The following is a 24,755-nucleotide window of genomic DNA, read 5'->3' on the forward strand; positions in this document are numbered from 1 at the left end:
GCGTAGTGTAGAGGTTATATGCTCGAAAATCAAAAATTATGCAAAACAATGTTAACAATCTTCATTCTGAAACTATACATTACAGGAACTATCAACAATATTTAAATTATTTACTACAAAGTTTGACTATTTTAACAATTAGATTGTTGCAAGATTGGGTCCATTAGTTTGACAATTTTGAAATAAGAAGACAACAACTTCGTACCCTTAAACTCTATGCATTCTATTCACACTTAAATCACTTGTCCAAAACTCAGGAGAAATGCTCACGCCCTTAAACAGCATCGCAGCTGATACTCACCTTACCAACCACAATTTAAAATATGCGTAAAATTTACGCATTACCAGATCACTCACCTATCAAGATTAATACGCACACACCTTATAGCTCAGCAGATTGCCACTTTACCTTTTTTTTTCCTCAAACCATGCGTCGACTCGATACCTACCTTCACCCAATAAGCAACATCGGTGGGGTCCCAATTTTCCCCTTTTTCTTTTTTTTTCCACCCAACCAGCTGTTGATGACCATTATGGAACGTGCGAGGCACCGCCGCCACACGTGATTGAAACGCCACTTTTTTTTCGTGTGTAACACGTTCATACATTTTTCGTACATTTATTTCATAAGTGTGTGATGGTTTGGTGAATATCTTTCATGCTTTATTACTTTCGCTTTCGTTAAAATAAATTAAAACAAATAAATGGTGTTTGTGTGTTTGTGTATGTGTGGTTACTGTTTTTAACGTTACTTTCGTTCACCTGCTGGCAACACTTCCGTGGGAGGGGGGGGGGGGGGGGGAGGCTCCGCGACTTGCATCCATGTCGATTTTCGTGTTGAACTGTGCCGAGTTGCCCAACATCAGATAAAGCTAAACATACTAATTAGATGAACCGTTTGCGCCTCTCTATACGTAACTTTTGTCTTTCTTCTTTTCATTAATATGGCAAGTTTGGGTGATTGTTGTTAGTATTTTCGGTCATTTTGTAACACTTTGTTCAATTAAGTTTTATTTGCTACTTTTACATGATTATTTATAAATAGTTGTTTTTTTCTTTTTCCTTTCGTACATATAAGTTGCTTACAATTTGAATATTGACTATATTGGCGTCCTGTGATTGTCCGTGCTAAGCATGCAACACTCGAGCTACAACCAAAAATCCTAAACCTAAATCTCAATCGCTACAATCCACGTTTCACGTTTCCTAGCCTTCAGAACAAAAATATCACCTTTGCTCACTAATTTGTTTTACTCCTTTGCGGGCGTTCCAACGTTTCGACGTTCCCGTCTCAGCGAACGTACTTGATCTTGGTCCAGCCGGACTCGCTGGCAAACACCTCCCGGTAGCTGTTCCGGAATCCGTAGAACGCGTACAGTACCAAACCTGACCGGGAATTGATGATTTTTCATTTTTACTTAGAGTTAAATCGTTGCCCATTTGTGGTTCATGCACTAGAGTTAGGCGATTACAGCGATCATGCGGGGTTTTTTTCAGTGGGTTAGCGAGTTATTTGGGAGGTGAGCTTTTAACGTCGTTTTTTAGCTAATCTTGATTGAGCAAGGTATTTAGACCGACCACATGCAATAGTCGGTCAGAAGGAGTTTGCTAAAAGCTATATGAACAAAACTGTTGCTTGCTTTCGACGGTTGTGTAGTAACATAGCTTTGGTAGGTTGAGTTTTGCTACGTTTTTACATGACTCTTTTTGGATGTACTAAGCATCAAGCATTAGCTTCACTTACATTTTTACTCTTTCCACTCAACATTTGTAAGATTGATTAAAAAATGATTGAAATTCCACAACACAACTACTGACCTATTGTTTATAATCCCGACTCGCTCCATCATCAGAATATGAAGAATATTAAACTTGTACACTGAAACCCCGATGGTTTGACACCAATTGTTGGCAAATGACCGAGGTCACTTTTCAATTTGACACCCTCTTTACACAGAGCTCATACTTCAGGAGGTATTAGACTACGGCAAGCAAACAAACTAACTCGCACATTTTGACAGTTTGTCTGCGTTGTTTGTACACCATCTTTTATTTGCAGAAAAGTCAGCTTGGATACATTTTATCTTGCGCTAGTTTGTTTGGTTGTTTGCCATAGTGTTATTGCTCCTTTACTACCAAATTTTTGGTTTGATAGTAAATGTGAGCCCCGTGTAAAAAGTGACAGTTCGTCACTTTTTAGTTTGACTATGTCAAACCAACCGGGTACTATCGTAAAAAATAGCATTATTTTAATCTTCTCAAAGTGTCATGATTTTCTCAATGAACATGATTTTAAATCGGAAATCGGAATGCATTTTCGGATTCTTCGGACAATTTTTCACTAGGAAAAGGTAAAACATTTTTGTAAATAAGAAATATCTATATTTTTGAAACATAATTCATAAAAAAATCTCCAAACTTTAGGCATTTTCAGTAGAACAAATTTCATATAAAATGTGAAAACGTTTGATTCCTGATTCGAATTCAGTTTAAAATACACTATAAATCGATAATTTTATAAAAAAAAACAAGTTTAATCGAATTTCAAGCAATTTTTTTTAACAATTTTACCTAAAATTTACATGCTTATAAACATAGTTAACTAAACATAAACATTGATTTTATCGATCTATATCAGCAACCTTAGTGATGGAACATTTGACGTTAACAATAAAGTTTGAACACCTTAAATCTGATTTTAACGAGAAAATGTCTGACTATCAATGTTACCCCGGAATTCGAACAATGATTTTTTTTAAGTAACTATGTTTTTAAACGTTGTTGAAAAAACTTTTTTTTTATAAATTGTACATGGACTTTGTGTGGCCTACCCCAGTACATGTTTTAAAAATAATAATCTTGAGAAAAACCTTACCAGTTGGAAAATATTACAAAAATAAATTTAAATCCTATCAATGTCACCCCGGTTTAAGGTAACTTAAACAGTGTCAAACAAAAAAGTAACCAACCAGCGCACAGTGGGAAAAATTGAGTCAAAAAACGGACTTAATTGATGCTGGTCAATTAGAACTTTCAATCAAGACTTTTATTATGTAAAAAATTCCTGTAAAATCAATTGGTGATGGTGAGAACCAGCGGAAATTAGCGCAAGGCCCGTTTAAGGCCAATTTACTCTATTTGTTTACTGTTTTTATTAGTTTCAAATATGTTGCTGAAATGCTCAAAGCGTTGACTCAACTTTTTCTTCTCTCTTCTCTACTCCATCGAAATTATATAAAGGTGCATTTCGATGGATCTTACTATCACCAATCGATCCTCTGAATTTTTCTTTTAAGAAAGAGTTTTGTCAAAGTACTGAACATTTCAGCTAGATATACGAAACTAAGATAAAAAGGAAAAAATAGGGTAATATGGCCTTTTAGGTTGGTTCTTACTATCACCAATCGATTCCTAGGAATTTTTCACATAAAAAAAGTCTTGGTTGAAAGTTCTAATTGACCAGCATCAATAAAATCTGTTTTTTGCCTCCATTTTCCCACTGTGCAGCGGGGGTTGAGTGTAATTTGAACAAAATGTTTTTTCTTGCAACTAGGAATCATATATTTACATACAAAAAACATGAAATTACATTTTATAACATGTAATTAACCGAATTTCCTTTTTAGAGACCTAACTTGAATTTGAAAAAGATTTTGTTTACAAAAAAACTTATCAAATTTCATATGTATTAAGTTAAATTTCATGTAATATATGAAATTTAACTTGTTATATATGAAATTTAATAAGTTTTTTGTTAACAAAATCTTTTTATATTATAATAATTACCAATTTCACGTCAAACCTTACGACGCAGTTATGGCCGTTAAATAAAATTGATTCGGAAAAAATACAAATGATGATAATTTCTATTCTTAAAAGTTTACAAGTTATTCATCAGAATTTCAACACATTTTTTTTATTTGAGCAAACAAAATTTGTAATCGAAGATTTAATTTGCAATTCTTATTTTTTTCTTTAATTTTATATCAAAACACATTTGAGATATTGAGCAGAAAGAGTAAAAACCGAAGTGCATCCAACATTGTTGTAAGTAAATATTTTTTAACTATCTACGTTAATCTCTACTATTAATCAAATAAACTGTACAAAGCACCGCTTCTAACGTTCGCATCGCTCATTCAATCTCTCGCTCCCACAATCACGCATTCGGCAGGTACTGCTTCGGTGGCACCGTCTTTTTCAGCCCGTTCTTAAACTCCGTAAACGACATCCGGTGCTCGAGCGAGCTGCGAATGACGCTCGGTCGCGTTTCCGGCGTGATCGCCTTGATCACATCGTCAAAGAGCAGCTTCTGCTTCTTCTTGGTGTCGAACGGCCGGAGCGTGGTGAGGTTGGCGGTCGGCGAGGTGACCTCGGTGGGTTGTTGTGGGGTGACCGTTGACGGAGGAGGAGCAGGTTGGGTGGGCGTTACGGATGCGACGGGTGGGGGAAACGAAACTTGGCGATCGACGATCGCGACCGTTCGGGGACGGGGTTTGTTGGTGGGACCACGTTGGAGCAGCTGTTCGAGCTTGGATTTGAACACTTCGCGAGGGTTGGCCGAGGGATCGGGGTCGTCCTCGGTGGCTTCGGGAGTTTTGGTGTCGACAGCTGGCGGGGTTTGGGTGAGCTTGCGAAGGGTCACTTCGCTGTACCCTGAGGTATTGATGGTTGGCGAGTGGAGTAGCGAGGGTCGTGGGGTTTTGGATTTCCCGAGGGTGCTGTACAGTACGGGGTCGAATTTGGGGGCTTCGGGAACGGGACTTCGCGGTGGGATTGGCGAGGTGACCTTGACCAGTTCGCTGTCAGGCTTGAGCGTGTTGTACACGACTTGGTCAAACTTTGGCGCCGGAGGTACGGAACCCTGGGGAGAGTGTTCCGCGGTGTCGGTTTCACTTTCGTTTGTGGCAGTGCTGTTGTCCAGGAGGATAACAAAGTTTGGCTCGCTGCTACTTTTCTGCAGCTTTGGACTGTCCGAACCGTCTTCTTCGGTTAGGTTTGTGGGACTTTTTCGTTTGAGTGGAGGTTGCTTGGGATTTACTAGCAGAGTGCTCAACCGATTTATGAACTGTTTCTGCTTTTGACTGTCCAATCGGTTGTAGTGGACATCTTCTTCGGTTGAGTTCAGGCTTTCCGCGTCTTCATCCTGACCAACCACGAAGGCCGCTCTTGGGCGAATGGGGGGAGGTTCAACGGTTTCTTCAACCGGAGGTTGATTTTGAGCAGCATTTGCCGCCACTTCCGCGAAGATCTCTTCTACCAGCATTGAAATCTCATCCTCTCGATGGATATCGGCGATCACGGATTGCTCACGGAACACTGGACTTGCCAGCGATTCGTCGTCCAGCGACGGGTAAGTGTGCTCGTTCTTTTCTTCATCGTCCAAGATGTCATCGAGAATTGCAATAGCTTTATTGGTTTCTTCACTAGATCTATCCGACTCCTTCTCGTTTACATCCTCTACAAAGTATGCCTTCCCACTAGGTTCCACCTTCTCCGTTACCAAATCGGCCATCTCGGAAACTGCTACAATCTCATCAATACTACTCTTCGGTGACGGAGTCCTTGATTTCGCCCTGCCCTGCAGAACATCCTCATCCTTTCCGCCCACCTCCTTATCAACCCCACCCAGCGGGATCAACTTCAGTCCCTTCTCATCACCGTTGATCGCGTTGCTCAAGTTCTTCGAGTAATACCCGTTGGCCGTAACGGTCGACGTTTCGCTACCATGCTCAAACCCCCCATTCTCGATACCCTCCGAGGTACAGACGTCGCCATTCTCACCCACCCGAGGCTCTTCCTCGAACTGCTCTACACTACCACGACAACAGGCACACGCCAGGTACATGGGAAGACCTGAGTTACAGGGGGAGGGGGACAGGGATTAGTTTCATGCAGCATGCACTACCTCTACTACCGCGTACTACTGGATTAAGAGGGAGGGGGGTTCTTCTACGCAAGTATTAGTAAAAGCCCAAACAACTCACCGATTCCCATCCAGATACCGAAGCGGATCCAAGTGTACACGTCCAGCATCAACATCAGGTAGATGTTGACGAATATGCTGATGGCGGGCAGCAGCGGGACCATCGGAACGCGAAAGGGGGCCTCGCCGGATTCGCGCGGTTGAACGGACATGAGCAGGAGCACGAGCAGCATCACCGACAGGAGCGTGCCGGCCAGGGTGAGGGCCCACGGTTCCAGGTCGTAGAGCGCCTGCTTGGCGTAGTAGATGGTGAGGGCTAGCGCGAGCGAAACGAGACCTGGCAAGAAAGGGTTGAGTTGTTATGATAATTACAACAATATAAAAAAGTTAAATACAACATTTTTAACACTTTTTGCTACACCCTAGACAATTAAAAATCGGTGAAAGTTTGCTGAACAAACAAGGAAGTTTTAAAAAATTGGTAAATACGAAAATATTTGCTCTTTTCCAGCGAAATTTAGGAATATTAAGAGGCAATTAAAGAAACAAAAATACTCACAATATAGTGTCACCAGAATTCCAACTACATTGGATGATATACGAGTTGGCTCCTTCATACACCCGGCCGAGAACAGTTGCTTCATGAAGGCAGACCCGGTCAGCCGATTGCCGGATTTGAGTAGATTCGAGTTTTCGTACGCCTGCTTGCTGGTCGACGGGATCGTGTTGTTCTTTGGTTCTTCCGAAAATCTTTTGAAAGAATGGTTAGGATTATTTGTTAGGGTTTAGATCACGAAGACAGTTAAGGTGCATTACCTGAGAATGAGAATTGAGATCGCTACCGCGGTGTACGCCGTCAGCGTACCGATCGACAGCATATTGACTAGAGCTTTCAAATCGAACAATCCGGCCATCGTCCCGGTGAGCAGGGCGGCACACATCGTTCCAAACACTGGCGTTTTAAACTTGGGACTGACATCGCCAAGCGCTTTGAATATCAACCCATCCTGGGCCATCGCGTAGATAATCCTAGGCTGGGGGAACATGGCCCCAAACAGGCTGGCCACGAGGCCAATAATACCTCCGATGGCCACCGTCCACTTGGCAAAGTTCCAACCGATTTCGTTGAACACGAACGGCAGCGGCGCGTTGACGTCCTGCTTGTAGTACGGCCACATCAGCGTCAGCACGGTCGAAACCCCAAAGTACGCCAGGAAGATCGTGCACAACGAGAGCAGAATCGCCCTCGGGATTGCTTTCCGCGGATTTTTGACCTCCTCACCGGTAGTGGCTATACAGTCGAAGCCGACAAACCCGAAGAAACACGTGGCCGCTCCGCGCAGCGTTCCCTCAAATCCAAACGGGAAGAAACCTCCCTCGCCAACGTTGTATATCGAGGACACGTTCGCCGGGTTGATGTTCCAGTTGGAGATGTCCGCGTTGATCGCTCCGGCGATTATCACAAACAGAACAATAAAGATGTTCAGAACCGTGAACAGGTTGTTCACCATGGTCGATTTCTTCAGCCCAAACGCAAGTGCGACTGTGAAGCAATAATATCTTCAGCTTAAACCCATCAAACAATTACCAGTCCCCCCCACAAACTTACCTCCAAGCAAGATCGCCACGGTGAACCCGAAGAAATCGAAATAGCTGGACATAAAGTCCCACTCCATGGGGGCGACCTCACGGAAGTGCAGCTTCATCGTATCGTTCGCTAGCGTGTCGATGTACAAACTCAACCCTCGGGAAACGCTCGCCGAACCGATGATATACTCTAGCATCAGGTTCCACCCTATGATGAACGCCATGAACTCGCCGATGCACACGTAGCTGTAGATGTACGCCGAGCCCGATTTGGGCACTCGTGCTCCGAATTCTGCATAGCAAAGGCCTGCGGAAGAAGGTGAGAAGAAAATAATGTTATTAAAAAACAGATCGAAAATCATTCCCGTTCCGAATTGACTTTTTTCCAAGAAATTCGAGTAATTGAATCTGGCCAAAATATAAAAAATGCACATAGATTTTATATCAAGCTGAACACTGTTCTGTTCACATTAACTATTTGAATCATTTTTCAGTACATATAAATTTTTGCAACTTCCACTTCTAACTTATTTAAATTTGTAGAACAGTTGAAATGCAAGTGAGCAATCAATAGATTTCAACATGTTTGAGTTAATTTAAAATCATTATTTCCGCAAAACAAAAATATGTTCGTTAAAACTTAGATTTTTTGAAAACTTGAGATTGTTTATCGACTGTGTATCGTGCATTTTTCATGCCTTTTTTATTGAAATGTTAAAAATCAGGCTCAATTTTTATTTTTATTTTTGTTCAAAGACAATCTTGTAGGAAATTGGACAAGCTTTCTGAATAAATACACTGAAGAAAAACTCATGCTACTTCTATGAGATGTCACGTTTTTTTTCGTTCAAATTTTTTGAGGAAATAGCCTAAGATGTTACAAAAAGACTCACAAAAACTGATATGTCTCTCCAAAAAACATTACAAAAATTATGTACTAAAACTATTATTTTTTTGAAAAGCCGTCTAAACGTCAAAATAAATTTAAAAAAAGATATTGGGAATCGATTTTCCAGACAATTTTACATAAAGGTCTCCTTTCAATCTAATGTTCATATTGAACTTATCAGCTTGTCTGTTAATTTCATGTCAAGGTTTAATTCAGATAATATTTTTTTCTGAAGTATTCACAACTGCTTGTATGTTGAGCAACAAAAATTACGAAATTATGGAATGAATTTTTAACTTTTTTTACGATTTTTTTTCATATCATTTCATTTCTTCCGGCCAAGATCGAAATTGAGATTATTTTAAACATTTTTCAAAAAGGGTTGTTCGAGAAGAATTTGTTTAAAAGTATTCGAGGAATTAATTTATGTAATCAATTTATGAAGTACGTTAGCTACCAAGGGCGTAAGAGGGTTAAATATGGAAAAAAATATCGTTTAATTTCAACCACTTTTACACTTATTTTAATCTAATTAATTTATTAGGCCATATAACCATATAACTAAAATCATACCATAAATGGAACCATGAAAAATCTTTAAAAAAACAGCTTCGTATCATATGAAATTTACCCAAAGAATGCAAACATATTCCAAAAACTCGCTTCAAATATTTCAAAACTTTGAGTTGTTAATTCAAGAAATAGTGTTTCAAGTTAAATAGTGCTAGAAATTAGATTTTTAAGGCAAATTCAATGATTATCTATTTATTTATAATAAGTAATTTGCCATGGGAAACATTATATCTGCATGATTTTTTTTCATTTCAATTTTATGGCCACTGAGACAAATTTAAAAGCAATTTTATTTTTGTGGAGCATAGTTTTTCACTGTCCAAACACTTTGATTAAAAAAATACTTCTCAACAAAAAATGCCAATAATTTTTTTTGATTTGGTACAATTTGAAAAACAGCATAAAAAATTAGATTTTTTTTCAAATTGCTTGATTTTTTACGCCATTTATTGATCCTCGCACTCATTTTGACCATTAAAGTTGCTTTTCTATACAATTCTGTTGCAAAATATTAATCATAAACTGGATCAGAATAATTTTCGTTAAATTTCAAAATTCCCGGGAATTCCCTGGATTTCCCGGGAAATTTGTTGAAAATATCCCGTTTCCCGGGAATTTTGTAACCCCGGTAAATTGGACACTCTACACCACACTGAAAAAATATCCTATTTTCAGTTACGAGCAAAATATTCAAGCTTATATATGTGAGCCCATACATTCTATTCAAATGCTAGAGCGGATGATTTATTTTTTATGATACATTAAATAAAAAAAATGTTTACTATTTTTATTACTTTTAATTTGCATTTGTTTATAATTCCTAGAGAAAAGATTTCCAACAGTCATGTTCAAACAATTTTCAAACTTTTAATTATCTTCCATGGGTTGTTCTCCACCAACTCAAACAGCAGCTGCCCCGACCCCTCTTTGATTTCCGCTCTACTTTGCTCTAGATCAAAATTCCGAATAAAACGTATTTTCACCAAAAAACGCTGCCGTTTACAGTTACTCCAGTTATTACAAATCGGGAGACATGTCATTTTATGGTAAATTTAAAAGATTTTTCGAATTTGCAATAACCCGGAAAAGTTATTTTTTCCTATTGAACCAATTATTCAAAGTTTTACTTCTAAAACAAAATCGTTTGCTTTTGAAAGTATGAGTTTCGGCAAGTTCAGCAAATTTTGCAAACCCTTTGAACGTTTGTTGTGGCTTGTGCACTGCTGATAATGTGGGGATTTTTCGGATTCGTGACCAGTAGGGTGGTCCAAATCCGGGCTTCCTCGGGGCTACCTGCTAAAATCAAAGATTGACCCATAACTAGGCTAAATTCCAAATTTGAGCTCATCCACGGGAACCCCTCCCTCAAATCGCTTGAAGTTTGTATGGTAAAATTCTCAAAATGTATGGAGAAAGGCAACTGTGTCAGTTTTTTACCTGTGGAAGGCGTAATAACCTGTAATAACTATTCAATTTTTACCAATTCTTGGAACTAAGATCTTCAATAAATTTGGAAAAACTATCCCGAAGACACCATATTTTTGCGGTTTTTAGCCTCCAAAAGTGACAAATAAAATTAAAAATCTCTGCAGGGATAGAAATTTTAGTATTAAAAATATTCAAAAAAGGATTTTCTCGTGATTTTTTTAACCCAACGTATGATGAGGACAGACATTGTTTCGAAAAATAAATGCTATAAATTTATCAAAAAATATGGAGTCAAAGCCCAATTTTAGATTTCAGCCGTTTAGCAATTTCTGAAGAATTAAGTTATTTAACTTTTATTATAATTATTTCAACACTAACAAATTTCCTAGTAAGCTTAAACGAGGTAGCAAAAAAAAAACTTTGTTTATTCTTAAATGAGTGAAAGGGCCATTTTACATGGTCATGATCATCAACTGGTTTCTTAAAAACCTACTTAGAAAAATATCAAATTTTATTGTACACTACTCACCAGCTAGAAAGGAGGCTGCGGCCGCTATCAAAAACGACAGCACCACCGACGGTCCGGCCTGATCCTTGGACACGTGCCCGGCCAGCACGTACACGCCCACTCCGAGTGTCGCGCCAACGCCCAGCGCCGTCAGATCGAACGTGTTCAATATCCGGCCCAGTTTGCCCTGGCTGCCGCCGCTGCCACTATCGTCGTCATTGTCGATGGTGAGGGCTTTCCTTCGGGTCAGAATCTTCCAGTACGAGGGTCCTGACATGGTACCTACCGGGCTGGACCGTCCAGCAGTGGTGGCTGCAGCAGGAATCGATGGTGACTAATTGTGGTGCGAGCGTGGCTTCCTGCGTTGGAGACAAGAAAGTGTGGGACATCAGACAACAATAATTTGCGATTGCTATCAATAATTAAACCGTTGATTGAGGTGATAACGAGTCTCGACATTGACTCCATTACCAAGGCTTATCTCGCACGGTACAAATTCGCCTTATGAATAATATGGCACGTCAGAGATTAAAGCAAAAGTTCCTTTTTTCCCTAATAATAGACCATAAAGAGGTACCTTTCCTCTAGAATGCTGACAAGCCAAACAGAGGTGTTAAAAACAACCGTCGAAAATTTTCGCAATTTGGGTCAAGATTAAGTAATCGCTACACATATTTGTTCTAGAAGACGAGGTTCCCGTGAAGGTCAAACACGTGATTCACCTAATTTGGTTTTTCTTCTTTATTGCTGAGCAACAAGCATACTTTTGTACAGTGAAGAGGCAGGACTGTTTTTTTCTTATCAGCCAGATGTTTGTGTACTTTTGGCGTGAGATACGGTCCAATTAAGCTACTATTGAAAATACTGAACTGAGGTTGTACGGTTTTACCTTTTGAATATTTAGAGCTTGATTTTCATTTTTGCAATTACGACGTACGACTCCCTTTCTAGCTTCAACAACAACATACATGCAAAGTTGCTGGAAAGTTTGCCGACTCCAACTTTGGCTAAAGTAACTCCGACACAGACTCCAGGTCCTCCAAAATTGATGATTTCATCGATTCTGACTCCACAGTCCTGCTTATTTAATCCTGAAAATGCTTTTTCCGCGCAAAATTTGTCACAAATTGGTTATGGATCGCCTCATCGTGTAATGTCGATTACATCAAAACCAGCATGACAGCGGTGTTCCATATCATCTTTTCGTGATTTTTAGTTCAACTCATTGCAAAGCGATTTAAACTGCTCCTTTGAAGATCGCCCCACCCGATACATATCAAACAGTCAAGGTGAACCGTGTCCAAAACACCAACACCCGACCTGACCTGCCGTTTCTCCTGTCCCGCGCCGCCGCCGTGTGATCGCATCTTCTGTGGGGTCCACGCGCGCAACCCAACTCAATCCGTCAGCGCGCCATTTCGGCGTGACATCAACTACCTCACGTAAGACGGTGTTGATTAACTTTCACGCGCGCCCCAATTACGACGAAAATTGTTCGAAATGTTTGAATTTTTGATCCGTGCCTTGGAATGCGGGGGTTTGGGCTGATTACAGGAGCCCGAAGTCGCGAGGATATTGACGGGTTGCTTGCCCGCTTATCTCTCTGCAGAGCGGTGACCCAATAGCTCATTATTCTTCGGAAGCGCACATCCCGGAACGGCTATCAATCAACGGCGGCTGTCAATACGCAAAGTTCCAGTAGCTCCAGTAGAAATTAATCTCTGGATGCGGTGGTAACAACCACTCGAGTGCATCCCTTCAATAAAACGCAGACTGCAGGGCGCGCGCGTCCTTGGTGGCAATGATCCACGACATCCCAGTCAACACAGCCGGCACGCGGCCAAACACTCGGCAACGTGCCCGCGATTTCGATTCCATGCGGTCTACCACAGAAGCCAAGATCGATGGTTCATTTCCGATTGGTTCCGGTCAACGGAGTGGACTCTCCCTCCGGTCTGGACAAAGATTCTCGGTACACGCGAACCAAGGGCTATCACTTGGAGAAGGTCAGCCTCTGGTCAGCAGCGGTAGGCCACCAAGACGTCTTCATACTCCAGTGGTAGCGTGAAATGAGTAAACAAGAGCGTAATCGATCGCGTTGTTTGCTCAGCTTTTTCTGTAGCGATCTGGACGACTCATGCGGCCGGATTATCTGAGCACGAGGATTCCTTGCGTGAGTCGTCGTATGATCGGAGAAATGACGAACTGACCGATTTGTGTCGATTAATGAGGAGAAGAGTGCATCATGGTTCTGAAGTACTTGCAAGAACTGTCAATTAAAGTAATGGAGCATTTCCATTTGAGCAGTTTTTGCTTTTTTTCTACAATGTATTCCTTATGGGAGAACTGTCTTTTCTACCACTTGAATCCGGTGCTCCATTGCCTGTAACAAGTACACAGTAAAAAATAATGTAAATTTGGAAGCTGTAATTTTGGAAGGTTGAATATTACCTCTTTTATGATGTAATTTTACCTCAATTTAGACTGAAAAAGTGGCATTACACCAGAAAAGTGGTAAAATTACACATTTCTAGAGGTAAAATTACACCTTTTTTCTGACATAAAAGATGTACCCCTTCCCAGATGTAATATTACCATGATTTTTTTTTCTGTGTACACAGTAAAAAATAATGTAAATTTGGAAATTGTAATTTTGGAAGGTTAAATATTACTTCTTTTATGATGTAATTTTACCTCAATTTAGACTAAAAAAGTGGCATTACACCAGAAAAGTGGTAAAATTACACATTTCCAGAGGTAAAATTACACCTTTTTTTCTGACATAAATGATGTACCCTTTCCCAGATGTAATATTACCATGATTTTTTTGTTGTGTACTCGAAAGAAAATTTCCTGTAATTTCAATAACAATTTGTAAAGACAATGGAAATGCAAAAATCTAGCCTGACATTTGAAAAGGTCGTATGTAGGGCGTTAAATTTTCCTGAGTTTTGAGTTTCCCGGGAGGGGAAAATATTTTTTAACGGGATCCCGGGAAAAATTCAAAACAATAATGAAATCTTAGTTTTAATTTTTTTTTATTTATATTTATTCAGTTTTTCTTTTCCATGTACATTCATTCAGTTAAAATATTATTGAGTGTCCAATCACAATCGATGACTTTTCACCTCAATTTTAAATACTAGCAACTTTCATTTATTCATGAAATATTGTAGCTTTCGCTATTCAGTGATTTCAAAGGTATCCCTTTTCCCTTTTGTACATGTAGGACCTCCTACATGTACAAAAGGGAAAAGGGATACCTTAAAACTAACTTATGAACTATATAAAGAGCGGATCAATGCAGCTGAAGACTGCAATGATTTTTGTCGAAATGCATCAATTATCTTATTGGACATAACATCCAAAGTGTCAACTTCGGCTAATTGATGATATCTTAGTTTTAATTATATTTGTATTGTTTTTCAAGCTTAAAATCATAGAATTAGCCAAGGAATTAGCTCAATACTATTCATTGGTGACAATCTACACTTCCACCTAAACAAGGATTGCAGATTTAAATAAATTGAGAGCGAGATTTTAGAGCGATAAATTTTAAAATCGGTGTACTAATTGTTTTGTCTTGTTCCTGTTTAAAGGCTAGTACGCAGATCGGAAGGAAAGGGGTCAAGAAACAGCTTTACGAACAGCAGAACGAAGGAGAGGGAACGATTTCTTGGGGCTTTTCTGCACCCTCTCTGGCTTGCTTTCGCTGCCGCTGCTGCCCATTTGATTTTTTTCTTGACCGGTTCCTGCCGAAGTGATTTTGAAAAATTTTGTTAAGAAGTCGGTTATAACACCACAAATTTGCTTTTAAATTTGTCAGTTGGAGAGAATATGATAAAGAATAATATTGATAATTATGTTGAAATGATAAAAAAATGCAGTAAATATGTTTTTTATGGCAAATATTTATTCCAGAACAAATCTTGCTGTTTTGAGCTCATGAATAAATAGATAGGCATTGAATTTACCTTAAAAATCTGCCATTTTTATGCAATCACAACTCAAAGTTTTCAAATATTTGGAGCGAAATTTTGAAAAATGTTTGCCTTTTTCGGGCATCTTGCTTTATAATACGATGTAGTTTTTTAATGATTTTTTAATGATTCAGCCTAATAAATGACCTCGGTTGGAAAAAAATTCATAGCTAAAAAAGTTGTTTAGTAGTTTCATATTTAAACGCCCTTGTTAGCTCTTGTGCTCTATAAATTTTCAACTTTAAACTGTAATTTCTCGAACACTTTTGAACAAATTATCGTAGTTCTTCTTGCACAACCCTCATTGATACATTTGAAAACTTTTTTTTAAACTTAATTTTGATCTTGGCGGAAAGAGGTACCTTGTTTTCAAATGATATAATAACAATTTTCGTTTAAAAAGATTAGCAAAATTATAATTGTTTATTTTCATTCCATAAAATCTTAATTGTTTTGCCCCGCAAATAAATAAAATCTATTCCCAGTTCTGAATGATTCAGAAATTAATTTAATCTAAAATAAATCTTAACATGAAATTTTTAGACGAACTGACAAAGTTCAATAAGAACAGCAAATTGAATTTAATAAAATAAAATTGAGTTGTTTCATTATTATTTTATTTTAAATTAAAAAACAATACCAAAAAGTTCAGAAAAAATAAGCTTCCGCTTGAATTCCGGGAATGATGGCGTACTCAGAATTCCGAAAAACGTATATATCATCGAAAAAAAACATTTAAAAAAGTTTTAAAAACTCTGCCATTTTCCGTTACTCGACTTTAAAATTTTTGGAACAAGTCATTTTAAGGGAAATTTAATGTACTTTATCGTTTGCGTTTTTCTTTGTTTCGTCGTCGTCCAACATTTTCAAAACATTATTTTTGGTAAAACCGCAATAACTCGTGACGTTTTTAAGCAAACCCCTTATGTTTATATATCAAATTTATTGTAATTGTCTGTTCTACAACTTTGTAGAACATTTTTACACTCTAAAAAACAAACCTGCAAAGTTAGAAAAAAACTCGAAATTTTTAAATGAAAAATTTTGTTCTAAATGAAAAAAATACCCTTCTGGGTCAATGTAGATTCGAAAAGTACATTAAATTTCCTTAAAAATGACATGTTCCAAAAAAATTTACAGTTGAGTAACGAAAAATGGCAGAGTTTTAAAAACTTTTTTTTATGATAAATACGTTTTTTTTTTAATTCTGAGTACGCCATCAAATCGGGCGTCCAATTTAACATAAAAGTCCCTTTGACACCAAATTTCTGTCTCATCTCCGTTTCAGGCTGCAAGTTATTGAATAACACCTCTTTTTTCGCATGTTCAAAAATGGAAGGGGTCTTCCGCCCCTGCGTCACGAAATATCAAAAAACGGACCTCGGATTCGTGATCAGGGACACAAGTTACCCCTTAGGACAAAGTTTCACGCAAATCGAAGAGGGGTCGGGGCAACTGCTGTGTGAGTTGGCGGATTTCTTAAAACATCAAATTTAAATTTTCTTTGTTCTGGTGCCTTAAATTATGACAATCAATCATTTGTATTAAGTCCACAAACGATATGAAAAACTATTTGATACACGCTAATTGGTAGCAAATTGTATACCTGTATCATCACGCGAAGGAGGTACAAGGTGCCCTCAAGATTTCAACAAGGGCACCGTTCGGCTAATTGTTTTATACCGCAGCAGTTGTACGGACCGGTGTATATGAGGCTCCAAATTTCACCACCACCCCCTGCACATTCCGGTTGATTGCATCGATTATGCGCGCTTGTGTTAACTCTCTTCTGTTAATTTTTTTTTAAATTTGTTTTTGTTCTGATATTTATTTTAAATTACTGTAGTTAAATTCCACTGAGGCATATTTTTTTTCTTCTTTTAATAAAGGGGACGTTCATAAACCACGTGGACCCTGTAGGTGAGAGGGAGATTCGGAGGGTGTATCAGGCATTTATATTTTTATATTTTTTATTGATTCAAACCCAATCTTAAATTTAACTACCTCTCTTTCAAGCGAATTTCATGACGAGGGTTAATGGAAGCACTCAAGACAACACGAGCAAAACCTCGTGTGCGATATCTTAGGTATCGTAGGTAGAGTTGGTTAGTAGTGCCCCAACAATGTACTGAAGCTCTTGCCAGCCCAAGTCTAGCTCAGTGGTCTTAGTAGAGGTTCACTGCACATCTGTCACATCCATCCTAGTCGTCGACGTTTTTGAGTGACGTTCAGAGTGAGTTCACCCAAATTGGGCGAATCTCTATCTTGCTGCAGTTGCTCAAGCTAATTAAAATTGTGAAATCCAGATTTGTGATAACGAGGTGTTGTTTGTATCTCTTATCAGTACCAATTTGGAGCTTCGATGGCATGCATTCAACGTATCAACGAATGATGACATCTTGTTGTAAATTATGATAATTTCTGCACTTGAACTTCAAAATGTTGATTATTACGGAATACACATACAAATGCTACCCAATGTAGTCAACATTGCTTAGTTTTATTGAATTTTTTTTGACTCGATTATTAAAATCATGTGAAAAGAAAGCATTTCTCCTAATTACTGCAGATGGTTCACCTTTAAACAAATGATCAGATATCAACATCAAAGCATGAAAAAAATAAACAACAAACCAAGCCGGCCCCAGACATTGCGGCAAATTTTCCACCAATACGCGTCAGCACCTGTGTACCAGTGGATTAAGCCCGGTGCGCATATGCGTGTGAAGTTTAAGGTTGTTTGTGTTGAGAAAGGGAAAAACACTACGCGCACGCGTGTCACGGTTGAAGGGTCCGAAAGTGAGTTAATAAGATGAGATATATCTCCCCCCTACTCCGTGTGTTGAATAACAAATCATCGTGGCATGCATACGTGGGCTAATGAGCGTGCAACCATTTCACCATAATCATCTGACGCGTCAATTCTTGGTTAAACTTATGTTAAGCATCGCCAATTATGAGCGACGAGTGAAATAGAAATGATTGATTAGAGAGACGTGTTGAACAAACCAAATTAAATGGAAATTGCATGTTCTCACTAAATAATTCAAGTTGCCGCCATAAATCAAAAGTGCGTACTAATCTCCAAGAGCATTGACACAGAAATCATTAAAAGTAAACAAATCGGAAATAAGTCTTACTCATCCTTTTTACAAGCACTTTGACCTAGACGAAGCGTTATCAGGCAGTTCACGACGCTAATCACACTTTTCAATTCATCGATTCAAGTGCGTTTTATTGTTGTTCCTGGGGGACTTTGAAGTTCAGACCATGTGCGGTGTGGTGCCCATCATCGGGAACAGTCACTCATTGATCGAGGGGGGATTGAATTACCCCTTGTTGAAAATATGACTATAGTATTTAAACATTGAATGAATACAACTTCGGAGGTGACGATATAGTATATAGTTTCTGCAATCTTTAAAAAAAATCGACTTTATTTTATTGGCTATTTGATTTGTAACAATCAGCACCAAGAAGCCCCAGGAAGACAGATAACATGTCATGCCACGGAATTAGTGAGTAATGCCAACCGTATCGTCAACAGTCAGCAATATCAAGATAAAACGGTGGGCGAGAAACAATCGGCGCTCCGGAATCAGGGAGAGACACCACCTCCTCATGCATGTGTCATGTGGTGGGGTACAATATCTCGCAAAGGCTTAACGAGGTATTGCAGGTGCTCTATATTGTATAGGCCGCAGAGCTATGGCGTTCGACGCTAGTCGCAGAGGCTAGTCTTATCATCTGCTCTGGTCATATTTACTTTATTCGACGTCTGTTGACTACCAACGACCTGATAAAACAAAAACAAAAGTGGGTAATGCTGTCGGGCCGGTGCGGATGTTTGGGGCTAATTGAGGCAGAGATTCGCGATTTTGGTGGCAAAAACCATCTTAAAATCAAGCAATACAGTCCGTACTCGATTGTATAAACTCCAAAGTGTTCGCCAAAATTTCGAATCGAATCGGATAATCGAGTCACGTTTTTTTTAATCGCAATTAGGGTCTCTAATTGGGCCCTAAATTTAATCTTAGATTGCTGATATTATTTTTAACAGCGATAAAGCTTACTTTTCGGAGTACTTTGACTCTTTGTACGACAACAAAGAGTTTAAAATGGATTCTTGATAGAAAAGCGGTCGTGTTTGAATGATGCTGGATAATCTGGATTGTTCCTTGAAATTCACTAACACCAAGTACACCAACGAGTAGACCAACTTTTTGTGAACATTTCTGTTTATTTTCACTTTTATTAAAAGTTATGCTGTTCCTTTTACAAGCATTTAAAAAAAATATTTCAAAAATGCATTCTAATCAGTCGAGTGCATTGGGCCACGCCCATTTTTCTATTTTCAGCTTAGTTCTTTTTTTCTTCCAGCGCTCTTTTGGGTCTGCTTAGTGCTGCCAAAATTGATGAAATTTGAGGCGAACACTCACGAAAAGTAGCATTTATAGCGAAAGTTTCCTGGCAGCACTTGCTCACTCCAACAGGCGCTGCACCAGCATGTTGGTGGTGTTGGTGGCCACCCTTTGTTCTTTATTTGCCTTCGCTCCTCGCTCGGTTTTCTTCAGCCTTCGATTGGAATGGGTATTCAAAATTGAAACGTCAAACGACTTGGCGCGTTTTTTTTTGATGGTGCTTGCTAATTATTTACATGTTTCGGGATTATTTTTCAAGTGAGTGACTAACTAATGTGCAAAAGAACATGTTGCCATTTTATATCTTAAGCGCTTTGAAATCGTTAGCGCAAGTTAAAAGATATTGATGGCGACTTTCGTTAAGCAGTTAACCTCTCATCAGTGCATTAAATTTGATCTTTTTGGCCAGTAAGTGGCATAAATTTGCGTGCTTACTTGAGGCGGTGCTGTTGCTGGTAAGTTTATAGCCTAAATAGTATTTTTGGAGCTTTAATCGAGCATCAAACTCTCCATATGACGAAGATAGGTGTTTGATTAGAAAGGGTATATTTCACCTACTTGACAGCTCTTTCCAAGGGGACCATAGTTGATCCATCGTAAAAATGTTGTCTTGTCAACTTTTTTTTTGAATTAAAATAAAAAAAAAAGTGATCAGAAGAGGTTTTTAAGCGTGTTTTTAATCGTTGTACATCAAAATTTAGGACCCTATTGTGGACAATCGAATCATAGGATAATCAAGTACGGACTTAACGTGAAGACTTCCATCATTGCCATGATTTTTCGTTCAAAGATATAAATTTTGCGCCCCTATCAATATTTTGACAAAATTCCTTCAACAAGTTGTTAAGAATAGTGCCCTACACATGCTAATTCCTTTTGGTAACGATTATCCCATTCCTTGTAAAGTTAAAGAAATCGTCATTAATCAATGATTGCCAAATAGGACGTCAATGACTGTGCCACAAAATTATATAAATTTTGAAGCACATTTGATTTAGATCAAAAATTCTTTAAGTGGCTTCAAGAAGGCAACTACCGGCACATGCTGATTCCTTTTGATGCTGAAATTCGTAAAATTGAATTTAACACAGAATATTTTATAGTGATGATCAATTTTCTTCGAAAACGATCAACGGCTTCACCTTAAGATCGTTGAAGGTGTCATTCGCTCTTGGGGCAATGACTTTCAATGATGGTTTTTATTCAGGGTCCAGAAATAGTAAATTGAAATGGAAAATTAATCACGATATGTAAAATGCTTTTTTTAGTGACCAAGATTTGAATGTTTTTCTAAAACAAACATGGCCGCCAAATGGCCGAACTGCCTTGCGTTTTTCTCGAAGTCTGAAAACCGTGGTTATTCTCAATTTTCGCACCAAGGTTAACTTATGGTAGGTGCCAAGGGAAAGGGTGATTCGAGCTCGATGGAAAATTAGATATTGGCTTGGTTTGATTGTATCAACAGACCCACCAAGTTTGTTCTTGATCTGAATGAGTTGATTTTAATTTTGTACTTTTTTGTATCCGTTTGAGGTGAAATGGCTCATATTTTATATAGGAGCAATTCTCTACCAAAACCGGAAATGGGTTTTAATTGTATTTTTTTTATTTGGCTCAAACATTGTGGGGGCCTTCCCTATGACCAAATAAGCTATTTTGTGTCATTGGTTCACCCATACAAGTCTCCATACAATTTTGGCTGCTGTCCATACATAAATGGTACGTAAATATTCAAACAGCTGTAACTTTTGAGTGAATTTTCTGATCAACTTGGTGTTCTTCTTGTAGGTATTGTTGAGGACTATTGAGAAAAAAATAGGTACACGGAAAAAAAATTGCAGATTTTTAATCAACTTTTTTCACAAAAACTCAATTTCCCAAAATACGTATTTTTTTTTTATTTTCGAGATTTTTTGATATGTTTTAAGGGACAAAACCCCGCAACTTTTGAGTCATAGAGAAACATGGTCAAAAAATCTGCCGACGAGTTGTAAATTTTTGAAAAAATAGTAAATTTCTAGCAAAAACAAATTTGACGTAATTTTTTAATGTAAAATTGAACTTCCAATCGAAAAGTACTTAACAGATTTTTTGAGAAGGGGCTCTGTTTGCAAGATATAGCCACCGAAAGTTTGATTTTAGCGAAATATCTTCAGTTTTTCGTTTTTTTTTTTAAATGACCATGAGTGACCATTTCTAAAAAAATTTTTTTTGAGAGGTTCAGAAAATTTGCTATAAAATTGTCTAAAAGACATTGAAGATTGGACCTCTGGTTGCTGAGATACAGTGGCTTAAAGAAAAAGAAAAAAGGAAAATTGATGTTTCTAAGTCTCACCCAAACAACTCACCTTTTGCCTAATGTCGATATCTCAGCAACTAATGATCCGAATTTCAATGTTAAAACATGAAACAGTCGAAAAAATTTCCGATCTTTGAAAAATTTTTAATTTTAGACTTACATTTTAAATGGGCCAAACATTGAAAATTACGCGGCAGATTTTTTGACCATGTTTCTCTATGGCTCAAAAGTTGCGGGTTTTTGTCCCCTAAAACATTCAAAAAAAATCTCGAAAATGAAAAAATACGTATTTTGAGAAAAAAAGTTTTTGTGAATAAAAAGTTGATTCAAAGATCTGCAATTTTTTTCCGTGTACCTATTTTTTCTCAATAGTCCTCAACAATACCTACAACTTTGCCCAAGACACCAAATTGATCAGAAAATTCACTCATAAGTTACACCTGTTTGAATATTCACGTACCATTTTTGTATGGACAGCAGCCAAAATTGTATGGAGACTTGTATGGGTGAAACAATGACACAAAATAGCTTCTTTGGTCATAGGAAAGGCTCCCACAAAGTTTGAGCCAAATAAAAAAATATACAAAAAATCTATTTCTTCTTAAAATTCTACCAAGATACTGCAGAATTTATGTGAGCTTCTTTGAAAACTCTATGTGCTGAGCACAATTCTTTTTGTAGCTTATGCTGAATATTTGACACAGCATATAATATTGATCGCGTTCTTAATTTGAAAAAAAATGCTCAAAAAGATGAAAACAAAACTATTGACTCAAATGAAGCTAAATACACCAAATAGTAATTCTTAACCAATTTGAGAAATATTTGGTTTGAATCGAAATTTCAACATAGTATAAAGTATACTTAAATTGTATCTTGCAAATATTTCTATATCGAATATGTGTATATAATACTAAAGTTTTCCAAAAATGTGTTTGAGAAAAACGCAAGGAAAGTTTGTCCCACACACACAATCCACTCTCTTTTCCCCATCAAAAATTTCTCATGAAATCAGAGAAAAAAAGGTTCAGAAATTAAATAATTTCTCGGTGAAAAAATTGAAACCGAATGTAAACTGATCAGAATAAAAAATCACTTTTCAACTTACGACACACTTAGTTTTAGTTACCAAATACGACAGTTGAACAATAATAATGTTTAGATCGGTAAACCATCTGTAGAAATGAACTAAATTTTACCGAAAATCGGCTGAACAATGAACAATAAAAAAACATTATGACCAAAATTCGATATGATTTTACTGAATTCGGTTGTATCTGATTTGCCGAAATATTTAGCAGTTGAAATTTCGGTAACCTTTGCCAAATTTGGTAAAAAATCTAAGTGGGGAAATTTTTGGAATCGATCACAGACACAGAACAGGCATGAGATAACTAGATTAACTTTTCAAAAGGTCTTATATGCATAAGAAATCCATAACTCATAGGTTGTTTTGAAAATTTACTCTAGATGTATTCTTTCATTCTTTTTTTCAATATTTCATTCTTATACACTGAAAAAATCGTTTTGTTCTCAATTTTGTTATGAATGTCTGTCGTGATAAAATGTTTTTAAAGTGTATTTTCGATTATTGTCCCTTAATTTAAATTTTATTTTAATTAAATTCAGAAGTTATTTCTAAAAATTATCTCAAAAAATAATCAAATATCAATGACCCTTGATAAAAAAAATTACAAGCTCAAAACATTTTCCGATACATACCCAAAAATCTTGATCATCTGCCTCCAAAGTTGTGATGCCAGCAAGCAAGGTTGAAACAAATATCGACCTGTAATCTCCAAATCTCGGAACAACAGCCCCCTCACACGCTCGAACGAACGAACAATACACGCACTGCTATTTACAGAGATGTTACTCCCTTCGTCGCCACAACCAGGCTGTTGTTATATTTCTTTGTCGAAAAAAAAATATATATTTCACACACGTCACCTTCCCCGAAAAAAAATCGCCGATCGCTCTTATCACACTTCTCCTCGGTTGTCGTTATTTTTGCTCGTGTCGTCGTCGTCGTACAATCAATCGAACTTCAAATGCACCAATTTATTGCGCTATCAGCTTTAGTAATACTTATTTTTTTAGTACCACGGGACGACTCGGTTTGCTCATTCAATTACTCACAGTGTTGGCAGATTTGAATTTTATTAATTTATTGCTTGGTTTTTTTTGCTGTTGCTAAAATCACTCACAAACACCTTTAAAAAAAAACTTCCAAGCTCGGCTGCACACCGATTACACACACGATGGCACTTTTCTCTTCTTGCTGCAGCCGCTAAGCACTGTACTCATTTTCACCGAGGACGGAAAATGATCCAGCTGGAATCCAAAAACAAATATCACCCACGATCGGCGCGACGACAAAAATTTCAACGAAAACAAAAAACACTTTTTCAAAAGCTTCACTTTTTACCCCCCGACAGCGACAACTTTCAACGTGCGCGGGCGCGTGAGCTTACGACGAGAGAGTGGTAGAGGGAAAAAATAAGCACGACCTAATCGTTCCAGTGTCTAACCGCAATTAAAACTTGAGCCGACTCGCGGCCCGCGGGAAACTCGAAACCGCCGCACGACGACGACGTCCGAGGCTGAGCTGATGAGCTCGCGAGGAGCATCCGAAAGGGCCTTCGGATCGCGATCGGGAAAGTTGCGACTGTGTTGAGGTGAGTAGCGAGAAGTTACTTATTGTGATTAAAATCTTTAAAAACTTCAAGAAGTGAAATCAAATTTAAATTTTTGATGGTAAATTAGCAAGTTTAAAAAACATTTCGCATTAAAAAAAATTAATTGCATATTTTAATAATTACTATACAACAATAAAGCGTTTTCCCCTAGTACACACTGGAAAAATACTACTTCAATAACACGCTGTGCGATGCTCGCGAACACGGCCCGGCTGGGAAAACAATCAGCTGCTTATCAGTAAATTGCAACCCGGCGATTGGTTTTTTGTCTGCGGTAGACAAGATGAGAGAAGTGAGAGAGAGAGAGCTCGCGCGCGAAAGAGAGTACGTGTCTTCGTAAGTATACCCGCAGTAGTAAGTTTAGTAGCTGTGCGAATCGGCAAGGTTCACACATGATGTCCCAATCTGCCTGTAGTCAGTAATGCTATAGGACAGAGAGTCCTTG

At 38.0% G+C, this 24,755-nt stretch overlaps 2 protein-coding genes across 3 annotated transcripts in view; both read right to left on the reverse strand.

Annotated features, from left to right (window-relative positions):
- Positions 1–23,471, reverse strand: part of LOC120427346 (cationic amino acid transporter 2-like) — a 118,483-nt gene extending 95,012 nt beyond the window's left edge. The window contains exon 1 of the mRNA XM_052707365.1: positions 23,334–23,471. The gene's annotated coding sequence lies outside the window, so the exon portion shown is untranslated. The remainder of the gene's footprint in view (positions 1–23,333) is intronic.
- LOC120426856 (cationic amino acid transporter 2-like) lies at positions 650–23,474 on the reverse strand. Of its 2 annotated transcripts, none has more exons than XM_039591659.2 (7): positions 23,334–23,474; positions 10,933–11,270; positions 7,536–7,820; positions 6,743–7,469; positions 6,486–6,676; positions 5,988–6,263; positions 650–1,386 (listed from the first exon to the last, which is right to left on the reverse strand). In XM_039591659.2, the coding sequence occupies exons 2-7, from the start codon at positions 11,186–11,188 to the stop codon at positions 1,292–1,294; spliced, it is 1,830 nt and encodes a 609-aa protein (XP_039447593.1). In that variant the 5' UTR covers positions 11,189–11,270; positions 23,334–23,474; the 3' UTR covers positions 650–1,291. The 2 variants fall into 2 exon arrangements, with proteins under 2 accessions (XP_039447593.1, XP_039447592.1); XM_039591658.2 differs by having other exon boundaries at positions 650–5,856.
- Positions 23,475–24,755: the final 1,281 nt, after the last annotated feature.

This window comes from Culex pipiens, chromosome 2, assembly GCF_016801865.2.
Source record: "Culex pipiens pallens isolate TS chromosome 2, TS_CPP_V2, whole genome shotgun sequence".
NCBI classification, from domain to species: Eukaryota; Metazoa; Arthropoda; class Insecta; order Diptera; family Culicidae; genus Culex; species Culex pipiens.